Here is a 20,000-nt window from a genome sequence, read left to right on the forward strand (position 1 = left end):
AGTAACATCCGGTAACATGCAGTAACATCCAGTAACATCCAGTAACATGCAGTAACATGCGGTAACATCCAGTAACATCCAGTAACATCCAGTAACATCCGGTAACATGCAGTAACATCCAGTAACATCCAGTAACATGCAGTAACATCCAGTAACATGCAGTAACATCCAGTAACATGCAGTAACATGCAGTAACATCCAGTAACATGCAGTAACATGCAGTAACATCCAGTAACATCCAGTAACATGCAGTAACATGCGGTAACATCCAGTAACATCCAGTAACATCCAGTAACATCCGGTAACATGCAGTAACATCCAGTAACATCCAGTAACATGCAGTAACATCCAGTAACATGCAGTAACATCCAGTAACATGCAGTAACATGCAGTAACATCCAGTAACATCCAGTAACATGCAGTAACATCCAGTAACATCCAGTAACATCCAGTAACATCCAGTAACATGCAGTAACATCCGGTAACATGCAGTAACATGCAGTAACATGCAGTAACATGCAATAACATCCAGTAACATGCAGTAACATGCAGTAACATGCAGTAACATGCAGTAACATCCAGTAACATCCAGTAACATGCAGTAACATCCAGTAACATGCAGTAACATCCAGTAACATCCAGTAACATGCAGTAACATCCAGTAACATCCAGTAACATGCAGTAACATCCAGTAACATCCAGTAACATGCAGTAACATCCAGTAACATCCAGTAACATCAAGTAACATGCAGTAACATCCAGTAACATCCAGTAACATGCAGTAACATGCAGTAACATGCAGTAACATGCAGTAACATCCAGTAACATGCAGTAACATCCAGTAACATGCAGTAACATGCAGTAACATCCAGTAACATGCAGTAACATCCAGTAACATGCAGTAACATCCAGTAACATGCAGTAACATGCAGTAACATCCAGTAACATGCAGTAACATGCAGTAACATGCAGTAACATCCAGTAACATGCAGTAACATCCAGTAACATGCAGTAACATGCAGTAACATGTGTTATCGTGTGTTATCATCCGTCTGTGTGATCAGGAACTCCTCCTGATGTGATGTTCATCGACTGTGAGCCTCTGTGTCCTCTGCTGAATGAAGAGTGTACTCTACACCTGTGCATCAAACACTTCTGTCCCGAGGACGTGTCGGTGACTTGGACTAAAGACGGAGAGCCGGTTCCCTCCGGCGTCTTCAACACGCCCCCGAGCCTGAACATCAACGGCCTCTACTCCATGTTCAGCTTTCTCAAACTCACCCCGGACGAGGAGGACCAGGAATCCGTGTTCAGGTGCCGGGTGGTGCACAGCGCCCAGAGGGAGCCTGAGGAGAGGCTCTTCACGCTGCCGGCTGCATCCCACAACCTGCAGCTGACAGACGGCTGCTCACCTCCTCCCTGTATGCAAACTCTCATCTCCCACTTTGATTCATGAAAGTCGGGATGCAGCAACATCTTATTTTCTCATTCCATAAATTCTTACAAATGTCCTAATAATTTTCTAGGAAGTTTCCTGGACAATGTTATTTGGTTCTAATTATAGGGAAAACTTTGGAGGATGGAACCTGCCAAAATAAAAAAATATTAATAAATAAATGACTCAATATATAAATAAACATGTCATTAAATGTAGCAAAAATAATCTTAAAAATAAATGTAGCCATTAATTAATACATTTTTATACATTTTTAAATGTATGTATTTATGGATTAATTTATTTATTTATTAATGCATTTCCTCATTTCTGCACTTTTCTTTTTACATTTCTTTATGCATTTCAGCCTCATTATGCAGATGAGGGGCTGTCACTCAACGCGTTTCATGGGGTCAGAGCATGGGCCTGAAATGTCTAAAGAAAATAATACAAAAATAAATAACTTTGGGGAAATAAATAAGGGGTAATATGCAAAGGGAAAAGCATGCATAAATAAATAAATAAATTATTGCATAAATACATACATTTAAAAATAAATATAAAATAAAAAATAAATGCATAGATAAAAGATAAATGCTAAAATAAATAAATAAATTATTGCATAAATACATACATTTAAAAAAAATATAAATGCAAAAACTAAATGCATAGATACAAAATAAATGCTAAAATAAATACATATAAACAATAAAAAAGCAAATTAAAACAGAAATATCGATTCATGTCACATTTTTTCAATTAATTAATGGCTATATTTATCTTTAATGTTATTTTTTTAATTGTTATTTATCAAGATATTTATTTATGTTTTTTATTTTGGGTTTTGGCAGGTTCTGGCCTCCATATAAAAAGGATTCCCTTGAAACAGCTGCTCCATCTAAAACCAAGTATATATTCACTCATTCATTTATTAAAGGAAACTTTAGTCTCATATGTTAACTGGTTAATAACTTTATAGAATTAGTATACCTAATCTTGGAAATTATTAAGGAATTAGAAAAATTACAGACCCACAAAATAATGTTACCACAGAATGAGTTATTGTTTTTATAATGATGGATTTAATATGAAAGGATGATTACATATGGACATATACGATGAACTCAGATAAACATGATGCGAGGTGGACCAGCTCATTTATTAATAAATTCAGTCAAAGCGAACAGAAACGTTTCATAAATCATCAGAAGCACCGAGAACTCAGAATAACTACAGGAATCACTTTGGCTTAAAGGCAGTTCAGTGTTTCTATCATATCAATCTGCTTTGATTCATATTCCCAAACATATTTAACCATCCAGTCAACAGTCCCTGACGGGTTCTTTACAAAACACAACTTATTATTATTTAAAAAAGACAGAAAATAATAAAATCAGTCATGTCAGCAGTTGATCGTATCATAAGCAGGATTCATTTAACAACCTGAAACTATCAACATCATCAAAGACACATTTACATTCAACATCTTGGTCCACACATATTTGGCAGGAACTAAAAGCTCCAGGTGGGAACTTTAATAAAAATAACGTTTTGTCCTAGTTGGTCAAACGGTGGTTATAAACCCGGCAGCAGTACAGGAGACTCTGAGTCATATAGCAGGGATGTTTACTACACTCATGTACTTCATATTACTCTAAATATAGATTCAATATATTCACATGTCTGAAACATTTGACAGACGTTTAAGACGTTTAAGACGTTTAAGATGTTTAAGACGTTTAAGGCATCGGAAGGCATCGCAGCAGACTGTAAGAGCTCCCTGCTGAGTGCAGCTCACAAACCAACCCTCATTATTAATACTGGAATACATTCAGCATCTTTAAACAGTCAACAATATCTGGATTTCATTAAATCTGTTGCTACGGCAGAAATTAATGTTACGTAATATCAGAATGTGACATATTGTGGAGCTCGTATTTGATTTACAGTTCACATATAAAAACAGATGGATAGTTTCTCTTCACGGTGTTTCTGTGCTTCAGCAGAAAAAGTCTGATCGTCCAATTAAGAAATCACATTTACAGGAAATAGCTGCACCTGAAGCAGCTGGTATGGACCTCTGAACCAGAACCAGAACTAGAACCTCTGAACCAGAACCAGAACTAGAACCTCTGAACCAGAACCAGAACAAGAGGAGGTTAGTGGAGTCCGAGGTTGAGTTGATGCTCAACTGAAGTCTCGGTTGGTGAGGATCATGGGGGCCACCAGGGTCCACATGTACAGGGCCAAACACACCCAGCTGGAGGTGATCTTCACCCACACCGCTGGCCACTTGCTGGTAATGGTGTAGTCTGCATCAGGGCTGTCAACAACAACAACAACAACAACAACAACAGGTCCTTCAGTCATCAGCATTCATCTGCTCATAATGTTTAAAAGACATCTTTAATCCTCAACAAAATACAGAGTTAGAAAAGCAGAGGAATGTCAGTAGAGGGCTTTACATGCAGGGAGGTGGAGAGGTGGAGATCAGAGGATGCAGTAATGTTCCTACAACTGGTCAACAGGTCAACAAGTCAACAGGTCAACAGGTCAACAAGTCAACAGGTCAACAGGTCAACAGGTCAACAAGTCAACAGGTCAACAGGTCAACAGGTCAACAAGTCAACAGGTCAATAAGTCAACAGGTCAACAGGTCAACTGGTCAACAGGTCAACAAGTCAACAGGTCAACAGGTCAACAAGTCAACAGGTCAACAGGTCAACAGGTCAACAAGTCAACAGGTCAACAAGTCAACAGGTCAACAGGTCAACAGGTCAACAGGTCAAAAGGAAGGTGTGCTTTCAGAGAGTCACACAGGTGGTAAACAACCTGCTAGCCACATAGAGTTAATGCACCATAAATACTCATCCGGGGCTTTTTTGATTTACTATACTACATTCTGTCTTACTTTGACCGACTATAATATGAATTTATTAAGACTGTTTTCAACATACTATAATATGACGTTTTACCATCTGGATGAAATACTATGTCTATTTCAAAATAAAATGATTTCTAACTATTTTTTAGAGTTGTGACTTATATTGGCCTTTTTGTTTAAAACAAGAAAAGTATAAAAACATTATTTCGTATTAAAATTAGATAGAAAGTTACATTAATATAATAAAAACATTTATAAAAAATAACTTGGTTGGTTGTGGTTAAATATATGTAAAATAACATCCACCATGACCTCCCGGCAGAGATTAATGAATGATTTAAAATGTTAAACATGTTAAACATGTTAAACATGTTTAACATGTTTAACATGTTAAACATGTTTAAAATGTTTAAAATGTTTAACATGTTAAACATGTTTAAAATGTTTAACATGTTAAACATGTTTAACATGTTTAACATGATTTAACATGTTTAACATGTTTAACATGTTTAACATGTTTAACATGGCAGCAGCTACAAACGTTTTCAATATTTAATGATTACACAGTTTACTAAAATGAAACCATTTCAAAGTCTGACACAATAACAGATCAGTCTGCATCGAGTGACGGCAACAGTCTCTGTCAGACGGTTTTATCCAGCTGGATGGAAGTGTAGGCGGCGTTGGGACGTGTTGGGCCGTGTTGGGCCGTGTTGGGCCGTGTTGGGACGGCGGGGGACGGCGGGGGACTGACCTGTACCAGTTGGTGAGGGTCATCATAATGTAGAGCGAAGCCAGGAAGAGCATGAAGTGGAAGAAGGAGTAGCTGTATTGGACCATGTCCCGCTCGTTGTCCTCCACCCGTCGGGGTCCCGTGGACTCCTCGGAGAGGTCGGGGCTGCTGCCGCCCTCCGCCAGGATGGCCGAGTCTTTGGAGGCCATGGTCAGCTTGTTCACCTGGCTGGTGCTGGACGAACGAATGCTGAGGAAGAACACAGATACATGGATCCTGTACTGTTTTACCACAGCTCTGAGGTGCAAAACACAACATTACATGGACAAAGAGAAGACACCTACATGTCTCACACTGACAGCTACTTTATTACCTCAAATCTCTCCAACAACCTGAACTTTATTTCACTTCAAGGTCCATCTAGGAGAACTTTTGATCACATCACATGGTCTTCCTCAGCAGATGGACTACTCCCAGAAGACAGGAAACATTAGATGTTTAAATATGGATGTTTTCTTGAGTACTAAAAAGACTTCTTGTCCACATAGTTTAAATTAAAACTTTCATAAATCCTCTTTGCAAACAGCAGCTGGCAGCTTCTAAAGCAGATCAGAAATCAATTCAAATAGCCGGTTCCACAACGTCACGAAGCCCCGGTATCACACATCTCGGTGTCGCGGTGAGCCCAATCTCTCCTTACTAATAATATTACTAAGACGGCAGAACTCTTCTTATGAAACATCGCCAGGACTTGTCCCGTTCGGTCTGTGACTGATGCTGAAACACATCGAGGCTGTTCCCTCTGTTCTTATTTCATTACATCAACATCCAGATGTGACCTCAACATCCTCCTGGAGACTCCTCAGATACCTGCTGAGCTTTCACAATCTCATACAAGGACTAAAGTCACCGTGTGTTCCAATCCGCGTACTTCTGCACTTACACTTACTACTTTGAGTGCATAAGTGCGTTCACACTGGGAAGTACGGCAGAATGCAGTGCACTCAAAGTACCCGGATGTTGTACTCAGAACGGTCAGATCGTTGAGTGAGGAACGCTGGACACTTTCCACACTCAACTGTCGCCATCTTGGCTACGTAGCGGAAGGGGCGGAGCCACGACCACTATTCAAACATATGTAGGTAACAGAATAAAACAATACAATACGTAAACATACCGGTGCATTTTCAGCCAACAGGAGGATACATCGTAGGCGACGACGTTGGAAACCTAATTTCCACTCTGCTTTCATTTTTTTCAGAAGATATTTTGGCGGGTAGCGAGCCGCGGTCAAATGTTATGATCGTCATTTCCGGTCAGTGCGCCGCAGAGTATTCGATTTGAGACGACCCTACACCGCTGAAATTTACACACTACTCAAGTGAGTACAGAGTGCACAAAGTGCACTACATTGAAGTGTACTTCTGGAAGTACGTGGATTGGAACACACTCAGTATAGTATGTGGAAAAGGTTCCCACAGACAGCCCATAAGAACACTGATACACCAGCTCAGCTGTGATCACATGTTGAAGTGGATCAAGACAAACCGTCCTTTGCTGTCCTCTCTCAATGTGTCCGTCACACTGACTGACTGAGCAGCAGAGAGGCTGTTAGTTACAGTATGGAGACTAATCAATAGTTACAGTATGGAGACTAATCAATAGTTACAGTAAGGAGGGAGGATAATCAATAATCAGTTAAAATCCTCTGATTCCATCTATCAATATCTTCCCACAGCAGGTCAACAAGTCAACCTGAAGCAACACATCAGAGTCATGTGAACGTTTCTACACCTCAGAGGAAGTTCATCTGTGAATCTCCTTGTATTTAATACAATGACAATAAAGCTTTCTATTCTGTTCTATTCTATTCTATTGTAGTGTACTAGAGGTCACATGGTTTCTATTCTAGTGTACTAGAGGTCACATGGTTTCTATTCTAGTGTGCTAGAGGTCACATGGTTTCTATTCTAGTATACTAGAGGTCACATGGTTTCTATTCTAGTGTACTAGAGGTCACATGGTTTGTATTCTAGTGTGCTAGAGGTCACATGGTTTCTATTCTAGTGTACTAGAGGTCACATGGTTTGTATTCTAGTGTGCTAGAGGTCACATGGTTTCTATTCTAGTATACTAGAGGTCACATGGTTTGTATTCTAGTGTGCTAGAGGTCACATGGTTTCTATTCTAGTATACTAGAGGTCACATGGTTTGTATTCTAGTGTACTAGAGGTCACATGGTTTGTATTCAAGTGTACTAGAGGTCACATGGTTTGTATTCTAGTGTACTAGAGGTCACATGGTTTGTATTCTAGTGTACTAGAGGTCACATGGTTTGTATTCTAGTGTACTAGAGGTCACATGGTTTGTATTCTAGTGTGCTAGAGGTCACATGGTTTGTATTCTGGTATACTAGAGGTCACATGGTTTGTATTCTAGTGTACTAGAGGTCACATGGTTTGTATTCTAGTGTACTAGAGGTCACATGGTTTGTATTCTAGTGTGCTAGAGGTCACATGGTTTGTATTCTGGTATACTAGAGGTCACATGGTTTCTCACCTGGAGTAGAGGATGCAGAGGACGAATATAGCGAGGCCCACGATGCTCTGGGCGTCCCACCACTGCAGGTACGGAGACGTGAGGACGGGTTCCTCCGGGCCGATGATCACCACCGCTGTCTGGTTCTCTATCTCCAGAGGGGCCGGGCTGGGGTCCGCCATCTGCTGGAAGATGCTCAGTAGGCTGGGATTACACTCTTCATCTGGGACGACGACACAAACAACAAGCACCGACTTTAGTGGAGCGGCTAACATCCTGTTTTCAGTCAAATTATGCAAATAGTGATACAAGCACCAAATGTGGCATGATGATTCCCGAGGGGTCACTGAGCAAATATAAACGATCGGCCACTTGAAAATCCAAGAAGGCGGCCATTTTTCAAGATGGCCGCCAAATTGACCTGCCGTTAATGGTTTCTCTCGTTGAAATTCATCTACTTGGTCGATTTGAGTGTTTTCTAGCATGCTGGATCTTATTTTGATAGTTTTAATAATTTTGAACTTCAACATGGCGGCCATTTTTAAGATGGCTGTCAAATTTACTCACGGACAATGTTTTTCTTAAAGAAATGCATGTACTTGGTACACTTAATGATTGTGATGTAGAATTATATGTTTTCTGGTATGCTATCTAATTTTACAGCTTTAACATCCTCCAATAAGTTGTTTTTTACTTTTGAGTGTCCGGTGAGTCTCTGCTTTGTGGTGTTTGCTTTGTGGTGTTTGCGTTGTGGTGTTTGCTTTGTGGTGTTTGCATGGCTCAATTGGCTTGTAGGTCTACTGTTGTAGATATCAATAGCTGCTGTTGTCATAGGTATAGGGGCTTAGTGGTAGAGGTAGTACCTTTGTTTCAGAAGTCAGCCACATGCTCCAGGATGGACTACTGGCACTGGTTCTCACTACTTGCCCAACTCTCACCTATGGCTCCATGAAGTTGCTAGTGCACGGCAATGACCACACCCTGGGACACCATGTTGGCTCACGGGCTGAACTAGGTGAGGGTAGTACACAGAGAGTCTCTCCGTGATGGAGTATTTCTAGCTCCAAATTTCAAAGTGCATAGAGTCAACGAACCAGCCAGTGCTGGTATATTACATATAGAAGTCAGAGTATAGTGAGTCACAAGGTACTAGTATAGTACATATGGAAGTCAGAGTATAGTGAGTCAAACAAGGTACTAGTATAGTACATATAGAAGTCAGAGTATAGTGAGTCAAACAAGGTACTAGTATAGTACATAAAGAAGTCATAGTATAGTGAATCACAAGGTACTAGTATAGTACATATAGAAGTCATAGTATAGTGAGTCACAAGGTACTAGTATAGTACATATAGAAGTCAGAGTATAGTGAATCACAAGCTACTAGTATAGTACATATAGAAGTCATAGTATAGTGAGTCACAAGGTACTAGTATAGTACATAAAGAAGTCATAGTATAGTGAATCACAAGGTACTAGTATAGTACATATAGAAGTCAGAGTATAGTGAGTCAAACAAGGTACTAGTATAGTACATATAGAAGTCAGAGTATAGTGAGTCAAACAAGGTACTAGTATAGTACATATAGAAGTCAGAGTATAGTGAGTCACAAGGTACTAGTATAGTACATACAGAAGTCATAGTATAGTATGTACACATAACAATAGTATAGTGAGTCAGAAGCGAGTCTCATCACTACATCACCTGATCCTGTTAGACATTTGTGTGAAATTGTCATAATTAGCGAACAAATTCTTAAGTTTTGGCCAAAAATGCGTTTTGTGAGGTCACAGTGACTGCTGACCTTTGACCTCTAAAATCGAATCAGTTCATCATCCCAGTGGACGTTTGTGCCAAATATGAAGAAGACGGACGGACAGACAACCTGAAAACATAACACCTTCAGCAGTCTGTGAGAGACATGTAATCACAAGACATCCATGAGATCCATGAGATCCATGAGATCAATGAGATCCATGAGATCCACGAGATCAACGAGATCCACGAGATCCATGAGATCCACTAGATCCACGAGATCCACGAGATCAATCAGATCCACGAGATCCACGAGATCAATGAGATCCATGAGTTCCACGAGATCCACAAGATCAATGAAATCAACGAGATCCAAGAGATCCATGAGATCGAAGAGATCCATGAGATCAATGAGATCCATGAGACCCATGAGATCCATGATATTCAAGAGATCCATGAGATCAATGAGATCGAAGAGATCCATGAGATCAATGAGATCCATGAGACCCATGAGATCCATGAGATTCAAGACATCCATGAGATCCACGAGATTCACAAGATCGATCAGATCCACGAGATCAACGAGACCCATGAGATCAATGAGATCGAAGAGATCCATGAGATCAATGAGATCCATGAGACCCATGAGATCCATGAGATTCAAGAGATCCATGAGATCAATGAGATCCACGAGATCCATGAGATCCTAGAGATCCAAGAGATCCATGAGATCAATGAGATCCATGAGATCAATGAGATCCACGAGATCCATGAGGATCCATGAGATCCACGAGATCAATGAGATCCACGAGATCCATGAGATCAATGAGACCCATGAGATCAATGAGATCCACGAGATCCACGAGATCAATGAGACCCATGAGATCAATGAGATCCACGAGATCCACTAGATCCACGAGATCCAAGAGATCCATGAGATCCACGAGATCTACGAGATCCATGAGATCCAAGACATCCATGAGATCCACGAGATCGATCAGATCCACGAGATCCACGAGATCAATGAGATCCATGAGATCCATGAGTTCCACGAGATCCACAAGATCAATGAAATCAATGAGATCCAAGAGATCCACGAGATCAACGAGATCCACGAGACCCATGAAATCCATGAGATCGAAGAGATCCATGAGATCCATGAGATCAACGAGATCCACTAGATCCACGAGATCCACCAGATCCAAGAGATCCACGAGATCCAAGAGATCCACGAGATCTACGAGATCCATGAGATCCAAGACATCCATGAGATCCACGAGATCCACGAGATCGATCAGATCCACGAGATCCACGAGATCAATGAGATCCATGAGATCCATCAGATCCATGAGTTCCACGAGATCTACGAGATCCACAAGATCAATGAAATCAACGAGATCCAAGAGATCCACGAGATCAACGAGATCCACGAGATCAACGAGACCCATGAGATCCATGAGATCGAAGAGATCCATGAGATCGAAGAGATCCATGAGACACATGAGATTCAAGAGATCCATGAGATCCACGAGATCCATGAGATCCAAGAGATCCATGAGATCAATGAGATCAATGAGATCCACGAGATCCACGAGATCCATGAGATCAATGAGATCCTAGAGATCCAAGAGATCCATGAGATCAATGAGATCCATGAGATCAATGAGATCCACGAGATCCATGAGGATCCATGAGATCCACGAGATCAATGAGATCCACGAGATCCACGAGATCCATGAGATCAATGAGACCCATGAGATCAATGAGATCCACGAGATCCACGGGATCCATGAGATCCACGAGATCCACGAGATCAATGAGATCCACGAGATCCACGAGACCCATGAGATCAATGAGATCCACGAGATCCACGAGATCCATGAGATCAATGAAAGAAGCTAGAAGGTTAAAGTTAAACGGTTCTGAATCAATAGAAACCCATTCTACAGATGATCAGTTAACTCCAGCCTGCTGCTGGTCCAACATACATTCATCATTCATTAGAACAGAACAACCAAACAACACAACTAACAGAAACAAGAACTCATCGTCATCATAGGACGTAAATATGATGAAGAACCACGGAACCAGAGATGGTCCTGTTTCTGGTTTCGGCTGTTACGTCTGCTTACTCATAACGGCATCATCGTTTATTTACAAACATAGTATTTATCAGACTAGGGATGTATTTCCGGTGAATGTTATTGGGACTTGCACTTTATTATCTTACACTGAACTCCCCAGATCCACTTAGTCTGAACCGATCCAACAGCTTCCAATCATGTTTCAGGAGAACACCATGAAGAACTGATGTTCTGTTACTGAGCACCAGATGGATCCAGTTCTGTTACTGAGCACCGGTTGGATCCAGTTACTCTGCTGTTAGAATGATGTTACATCTGGTGAAGAGCTCATATGACCCGTTCAGGACTCCAGACCCTAGTTGGGACTTGAGTTACAGACTTGAGACTTGCTAAACAATGACTTGGTCGCTCCTCTGGTAGCCTTTTCCGGTGAGATGTCCCCATGTCAGTGAATGTAAACCTCCGGTAACCTTTACCGGTGAGATGTCACCATGTCAGTGAATGTAAACCTCCGGTAACCTTTACCGGTGAGATGTCACCATGTCAGTGAATGTAAACCTCCGGTAACCTTTACCGGTGAGATGTCACCATGTCAGTGAATGTAAACCTCTGGTAGCCTTTACCGGTGAGATGTCACCATGTCAGTGAATGTAAACCTCCGGTAGCCTTTTCCGGTGAGATGTCCCCATGTCAGTGAATGTAAACCTCCGGTAGCCTTTACCGGTGAGATGTCCCCATGTCAGTGAATGTAAACCTCCGGTAGCCTTTACCGGTGAGATGTCACCATGTCAGTGAATGTAAACCTCCGGTAGCCTTTACCGGTGAGATGTCACCATGTCAGTGAATGTAAACCTCCGGTAGCCTTTACCGGTGAGATGTCACCATGTCAGTGAATGTAAACCTCCGGTAGCCTTTACCGGTGAGATGTCCCCATGTCAGTGAATGTAAACCTCCGGTAGCCTTTACCGGTGAGATGTCCCCATGTCAGTGAATGTAAACCTCCGGTAGCCTTTACCGGTGAGATGTCACCATGTCAGTGAATGTAAACCTCCGGTAGCCTTTACCGGTGAGATGTCACCATGTCAGTGAATGTAAACCTCCGGTAGCCTTTACCGGTGAGATGTCACCATGTCAGTGAATGTAAACCTCTGGTAGCCTTTACCGGTGAGATGTCACCATGTCAGTGAATGTAAACCTCTGGTAGCCTTTACCGGTGAGATGTCCCCATGTCAGTGAATGTAAACCTCTGGTAGCCTTTACCGGTGAGATGTCCCCATGTCAGTGAATGTAAACCTCCGGTAGCCTTTACCGGTGAGATGTCACCATGTCAGTGAATGTAAACCTCTGGTAGCCTTTACCGGTGAGATGTCACCATGTCAGTGAATGTAAACCTCTGGTAGCCTTTACCGGTGAGATGTCACCATGTCAGTGAATGTAAACCTCTGGTAGCCTTTACCGGTGAAATGTCCCCATGTCAGTTGGTATCGAGAATGGTGTAAATTCCCTGGTGTTGGTGTCCGGTCTAAGACCTGCTCTATATAGAGAGCATCTCCAGATAACTTCTGCTAGGATTTGATGCTATATAAAAATAAAATAAACTGAATTGGATTGAATTGGATTGGTCTGGATTGGATTGGTCTGAACTACTAGGTTTCCGGTACCGTGACGTCACCACATCAGACAACCAGCAGACGGTCTCACCAGGCTCGTTGGTCATGGCCGACCAGGTCAGGTACATGGAGTACAGGGTGATGATGGAGGACTGGAGGAGACCTGAACGGCTCTGAGACTCCTGCAGACACACAGACAGAGAGTCAGGAATATATACAACATATACAGAACATCAAGTACTCTGTGTACTCTGTGTACCTGGACTCTATGCAGTACTCTGTGTACTTTGTGTACTCTGTGTACCTGGACTCTATGCAGTACTCTGTGTACTCTGTGTACCTGGACTCTATGCAGTACTCTGTGTACTCTGTGTACCTGGACTCTATGCAGTACTCTGTGTACTCTGTGTACCTGGACTCTATGCAGTACTCTGTGTACTCTGTGTACCTGGACTTTGTGCAGTACTCTGTGTACTCTGTGTACTCTGTGTACCTGGACTTTGTGCAGGACGGAGAGGACGGAGACGAGGATGCAGAACAAGGTGTTGAAGCTGATGAAGAACTTGTTGATGAAGCAGCCGTCAGGTTTGGTGTAGAAGACGAAGAACAGAACGACGGATATGAAGGACAGGATGTAGTTGAGGATGGTCACCGCCAGCAGAGCTGAAAACACAGAGAGGTAGAGAAGTTAATATCAGATAAACATTCAGAAAGAAGAAGATCAGAAATCAATTTATATTGATCAGTTCAAGTGTTCAGACACACGTTAAACCTGTCTGTCTGTCTGTCTGTCTGTCTGCCTGCCTGCCTGCCTGCCTGCCTGCCTGCCTGCCTGCCTGCCTGCCTGCCTGCCTGTCTGTCTGCATGTTTAAAGGGGCTGTATGCCAGTACTTCTCTGTGTCTAAAGACCCTCGTTAACAGCCAGCTGGAGGGTGTGAGCGACACATGGCAGGCTGGGGAGTCCCGCATACGAGGCGGTGGGGCTGGGCGCTACCTGGAATATAATCCATGTATCGCAGCTTGTCCCACACGCGGTATAGAAAATGACTATATCTGAGACCGAGTCTCTGACCTGTCACCGAGTCACTGACCTGAGACCGAGTCACTGACCTGACCTGAGACCGAGTCACTGACCTGAGACCGAGTCACTGACCTGACCTGAGACCGAGTCACTGACCTGAGACCGAGTCACTGACCTGACCTGAGACCGAGTCACTGACCTGAGACCGAGTCACTGACCTGACCTGAGACCGAGTCACTGACCTGAGACCGAGTCTCTGACCTGCGACCGAGTCACTGACCTGAGACCGAGTCTCTGACCTGCGACCGAGTCACTGACCTGAGACAGAGTCACTGACCTGCGACCGAGTCACTGACCTGAGACCGAGTCACTGACCTGCGACCGAGTCACTGACCTGCGACCGAGTCACTGACCTGAGACCGAGTCTCTGACCTGCGACCGAGTCACTGACCTGCGACCGAGTCACTGACCTGAGACAGAGTCACTGACCTGCGACCGAGTCTCTGACCTGCGACCGAGTCACTGACCTGAGACCGAGTCACTGACCTGAGACCGAGTCACTGACCTGAGACCGAGTCACTGACCTGAGACCGAGTCTCTGACCTGCGACCGAGTCACTGACCTGAGACCGAGTCACTGACCTGCGACCGAGTCACTGACCTGAGACCGAGTCACTGACCTGCGACCGAGTCACTGACCTGAGACCGAGTCTCTGACCTGCGACCGAGTCACTGACCTGCGACCGAGTCACTGACCTGAGACCGAGTCTCTGACCTGCGACCGAGTCACTGACCTGCGACCGAGTCACTGACCTGCGACCGAGTCACTGACCTGAGACCGAGTCACTGACCTGAGACCGAGTCTCTGACCTGCGACCGAGTCACTGACCTGAGACCGGGTCTCTGACCTGAGATCGAGTCACTGACCTGCGACCGAGTCACTGACCTGCGACCGAGTCACTGACCTGAGACCGGGTCTCTGACCTGAGACCGAGTCTCTGACCTGAGACCGAGTCTCTGACCTGCGACCGAGTCACTGACCTGAGACCGAGTCTCTGACCTGAGACCGAGTCACTGACCTGCGACCGAGTCACTGACCTGAGATCGAGTCACTGACCTGCGACCGAGTCACTGACCTGAGACCGAGTCACTGACCTGTGTACCAGCACCTGGAGTTGCCGGTCTCCATCTTGTCCACCCAGGACTCGTTCCAGGAGTGGGCGAAGTCCACCAGCAGCACCAGCTGGATCAGAATGAAGAAGAAAGCTCCACCCGAACCCACCACGAACCACGCTGAGACAACACACACACGCACGCACGCACGCACGCACGCACACACACACACACACACACACACACACACACACAGTCGGTCAGATGATGCTGTAGTCCCACAGCTCAGAGGTCATGATCACTTTAACATAGAGTTCTTACTGTAGGTAAAAGGCCCGTCTGGGATGTAGAAGGCACCGACTGTCACCGCCACCAAGACGGCAAACTTAAAGAACCAGAGCCTGAAAACACATATTCATTATACACATATTTAATTATAGTTCATTATAAAGTAGAACGGACGATAGTTGTATGAAGAGCATCTCGACCCTCCAAATGTTTTCTTCTCAACCCTTTGAACAACAGAATAAACCCACTGGAGGGTTTAACATGTGAGCTGCTCAGTGATCAGAGGAAGGACGAGGTCACTGAGTATTAAATATGATGTCCCCTCACAAATATGCTCATAGCAACTAAGATATGATCTGTGTACTCAGATAAATGCTCAGGCTGTTCTCTTCTTATCTCCCCCCCCTCACATGAAACTATCTGATCCCAGAGGAACTCCTCGTCTGAACAGACGATGCTTCCACACACAGGAGGATTACTGCAGTAGTCTACTAGCGGTGGAACGGTTCACTGAACTCACGGCTCGGTTCATATCAGGGTTTTCGGTTCGGTTCGGTTCCAGCGAGGAGGTCTTGTTCTGATTTCAACATGCTTTTCATTTATTTGGTAAAATAAGTAAACTAATGTTTGCCTTAACTAAATTATGTCTTCCATAAAGAACATAAACTCTTCATTGACAAATCTGAACTGAAAGAATATTATAGGTCTTCTACAGTCATTAGTGCAAACCAAACATGCAGCTTTGTTATGTTCATATTAATATGATGTAATTATAAACTAAGGCCGTCAGCATACATCGAAGCAGAAGATCAGAACTACAATAAGAAACGGAGCTCTTATCTCCCTCTCACTCAACAGCAGCTCGACTCCCTCTCACTCAACAGCAGCTCGACTCCCTCTCACTCAACAGCAGCTCATTGGTCAGAACTCTGACTGGAAGAGTTAAGGCACTCAGATACTGACATACTACTAACCCTAACCCTGACATCCTGTCAATAAGAAGAAATACATTACAAAAATAAAATCACAAATGTCTGTAATGTTAATGTAATGTTCCATCTTAAGGCTGTTGGTTAATCCTCAACTGCTGCTTCTGCTAGTTTCTAGTTTCTAGTTTCTAGTTTCTACAAGCGTCTTTGAGATCCTTAAAAAGCGCTATATAAATCTAATATATTATTATTATTATTATTACAGGGCCGGCACAACAGACTAACATTCACAGGTGAAGGCTCACGCTCTCTGACCATCTGCTTTAGTTCTGTATAGTTGATGACGGAGTGAGGTCGTATCTGCAGATATAAACACTCTTATAGCATCAGATATTATAGATTCTGTATTGTTTACGCACACTTGAAGTGTTATTGGTGGTGTTTTTGCTGGTGGTGGTGTTATTGGTGGTGGTGTTAATGGTGGTGCTGGTGGTGTTATTGGTGGTGTTGTTGCTGGTGGTGGTGTTATTGGTGGTGGTGTTATTGGTGGTGCTGGTGGTGTTATTGGTGGTGTTGTTGCTGGTGGTGGTGTTATTGGTGTTGCTGGTGGTGGTGTTATTGGTGGTGGTGTTATTGGTGGTGTTATTGGTGTTGTTATTGGTGTTGTTATTGGTGGTGTTATTGGTGGTGTTATTGGTGGTGTTGTTGCTGGTGGTGGTGTTATTGGTGGTGTTATTGGTGTTATTGGTGTTGTTATTGGTAGTGGTGTTATTGGTGGTGTTATTGGTGGTGTTGTTGCTGATGGTGGTGTTATTGGTGGTGTTTATTGCTGGTGGTGTTATTGGTGGTGGTGTTATTGGTGGTGTTATTGGTGTTGTTATTGGTGTTGTTATTGGTGGTGTTATTGGTGGTGTTAGTGGTGGTGTTATTGGTGGTGTTGTTGCTGGTGGTGGTTATTGGTGGTGTTATTGGTGTTATTGGTGTTGTTATTGGTAGTGGTGTTATTGGTGGTGTTATTGGTGGTGTTGTTGCTGATGGTGGTGTTACTGGTGGTGTTTATTGCTGGTGGTGTTATTGGTGGTGGTGTTGTTGGTGGTGCTGGTGGTGTTATTGGTGGTGTTGTTGCTGGTGGTGGTGTTATTGGTGTTGCTGGTGGTGGTGTTATTGGTGGTGTTATTGGTGGTGCTGGTGGTGTTATTGGTGGTGGTGTTATTGTGGTGTTATTGGTGGTGTTGTTGTTGCTGGTGGTGGTGTTATTGATGTTGCTGGTGGTGGTGTTATTGGTGGTGTTGTTGCTGGTGGTGTTGTTGCTGGTGGTGGTGTTATTGGTGTTGCTGTTGGTGGTGTTATTGGTGGTGTTATTGCTGGTGGTGTTGTTGCTGGTGGTGGTGTTATTGGTGGTGTTGTTGCTGGTGGTGGTGTTATTGGTGTTGCTGGTGGTGGTGTTATTGGTGGTGTTATTGGTGGTGTTGTTGTTGCTGGTGGTGGTGTTATTGGTGGTGTTATTGGTGGTGTTGTTGCTGGTGGTGGTGTTATTGGTGTTGCTGGTGGTGGTGTTATTGGTGGTGTTATTGCTGGTGGTGTTGTTGCTGGTGGTGTTGTTGCTGGTGGTGGTGTTATTGGTGTTGCTGGTGGTGGTGTTATTGGTGGTGTAATTGGTGGTGTTGTTGCTGGTGGTGTTGTTGCTGGTGGTGTTGTTGCTGGTGGTGTTATTGCTGGTGGTGTTGTTGCTGGTGGTGTTGTTGCTGGTGGTGGTGTTATTGGTGTTGCTGGTGGTGGTGTTATTGGTGGTGTAATTGCTGGTGGTGTTGTTGCTGGTGGTGTTGTTGCTGGTGGTGTTGTTGCTGGTGGTGGTGTTATTGGTGGTGTTATTGCTGGTGGTGTTGTTGCTGGTGGTGTTGTTGCTGGTGGTGGTGTTATTGGTGTTGCTGGTGGTGGTGTTATTGGTGGTGTAATTGGTGGTGTTGTTGCTGGTGGTGTTGTTGCTGGTGGTGTTGTTGCTGGTGGTGTTATTGCTGGTGGTGTTGTTGCTGGTGGTGTTGTTGCTGGTGGTGGTGTTATTGGTGTTGCTGGTGGTGGTGTTATTGGTGGTGTAATTGCTGGTGGTGTTGTTGCTGGTGGTGTTGTTGCTGGTGGTGTTGTTGCTGGTGGTGTTATTGCTGGTGGTGTTGTTGCTGGTGGTGTTGTGGTACAGTGCTTACCCGTTGTGGACGGCAGCTCGGGGGTCTCTGCTGTTCTTGATGTTAATCATGAGGACGGAGAACCCGAGGAACCACATGCTCATGCCGAAGCAGACGCGGTACACGGCCTTGTAGCCCACAAACATCTCACAGTTGAGGTCGGCCTGCAGGCCGGGGAAGGAAGAGCCGGCTCCGTCTTCACAGAACCCTGGGATCTGCAGCAGACCACAGGAAGTCACATTCTATAAACGGCTCCAATGAGCCGGAGATGAACTCCATCTGATGAGGAGTAGAGCTATTAACAGCTGAGTTAAAGGGATAGTTCAGGTGTTTCTCAGTGGGGTTGTATGAGCTACTTAGCCACAGTAGGTAGAAGACCATCAATATCAGTTTAACTGTACGCTAGATTCAGAAGAGCTTCGCCGGTTTGCCCTCAGACAGCTATACAGTCAGACTCCATCGCCTAGTTAGTTTGTGTTATTGTGTGACTTTGGGTGAATCTGAATTAACCAAAGTCACACAATAACACAAACAAACTACCAGATGGAGGCAGCGGTAGACCAGCAGCTCCTCCTGCTGTGTTCTGAGAGGGGAAAGGACTGATTTTGTGAATGGAGTCTGGTGGCTTAATGAGAGCAGAGATAACAGCTTCAGTTCCCCACCAGGAACCACTGTCTGACGGCGAGGGAAACTGAAACGGCTGTCTGACGGCGAGGGAAACTGAAACGGCTGTCTGACGGCGAGGGAAACTGAAACGGCTGTCTGACGGCGAGGGAAACTGAAACAGCTGTCTGATGGCGAGGGAAACCGCCGAAAATATTCTAAATATAGCATACACTTAGACTGACATAGATTATTTTAGGTGTTGCTTGTGTACTGGTACTCCCGTCATCTACTGTAGTAACACACTGACTCTGTAGAAGTACCTCATAGAACCCCACTGAGAAACACCTGAACTATCCCTTTAACCTAAACCCAGTCTGATCTACCTGAAATGGCCCCCCCCATCCACTACTTTATACTATTATACTTTATACTCTCACTACTTTATACTATTATACTTTATACTATACTACTACACCCGGCCTCAAAAATAGAAATAGACATAGAAATAGAGCGTTACTGTGAATAGAACTGTCTGTTCTATGTGTACGTTACTTTATTCCCACGGTGCTCTCGTACCCGTTTTAGCTGCTGATCCACCCCCGGCGACAGCATGATGCAGGCGACGACGGTCCCCAGCAGCAAGATGGAGGCGTAGATGATCCGGGTCACCGTGGAGTTCCTGGTGCTGGGACAGCAGCTGCACATCAGACAGGTCGCACTGCTGCACAGGCACGGCACCTGGAGACAAACAACACCATCATACTCTTCAGCATCCAGCACTCCAGCACGGCCTCCGGTTCAGACTCCCTCCAGCGGGGCCTCCG

At 44.1% G+C, this 20,000-nt stretch overlaps 1 protein-coding gene and 1 gene segment (V, D, J or C); one reads left to right on the top strand and one right to left on the bottom strand.

The window, feature by feature from the left end:
* LOC119488621 overlaps positions 1 to 1,984 on the top strand; it is a 13,575-nt gene extending 11,591 nt beyond the window's left edge. Inside the window, 1 exon segment of the C gene segment in view lies at positions 1,065 to 1,984. Within this exon segment, the coding sequence occupies positions 1,065 to 1,456 (392 nt within the window).
* Positions 1,985 to 2,479: 495 nt separating this feature from the next.
* si:ch73-267c23.10 (serine incorporator 1) overlaps positions 2,480 to 20,000 on the bottom strand; it is a 27,725-nt gene continuing 10,204 nt past the window's right edge. Inside the window, exons 2-10 of the mRNA XM_037770439.1 lie at positions 19,753 to 19,914; positions 18,592 to 18,785; positions 15,495 to 15,574; positions 15,216 to 15,353; positions 13,534 to 13,703; positions 13,132 to 13,222; positions 7,612 to 7,813; positions 5,074 to 5,301; positions 2,480 to 3,758 (exon numbers count right to left, since the gene is read on the bottom strand). Of these exons, the coding sequence (XP_037626367.1) occupies positions 3,623 to 3,758; positions 5,074 to 5,301; positions 7,612 to 7,813; positions 13,132 to 13,222; positions 13,534 to 13,703; positions 15,216 to 15,353; positions 15,495 to 15,574; positions 18,592 to 18,785; positions 19,753 to 19,914 (1,401 nt within the window). The 3' untranslated portion in view covers positions 2,480 to 3,622. The remainder of the gene's footprint in view (positions 3,759 to 5,073; positions 5,302 to 7,611; positions 7,814 to 13,131; positions 13,223 to 13,533; positions 13,704 to 15,215; positions 15,354 to 15,494; positions 15,575 to 18,591; positions 18,786 to 19,752; positions 19,915 to 20,000) is intronic.

The sequence above is a fragment of the Sebastes umbrosus genome, chromosome 1, assembly GCF_015220745.1.
Source record: "Sebastes umbrosus isolate fSebUmb1 chromosome 1, fSebUmb1.pri, whole genome shotgun sequence".
In the NCBI taxonomy this organism is placed as follows: Eukaryota; Metazoa; Chordata; class Actinopteri; order Perciformes; family Sebastidae; genus Sebastes; species Sebastes umbrosus.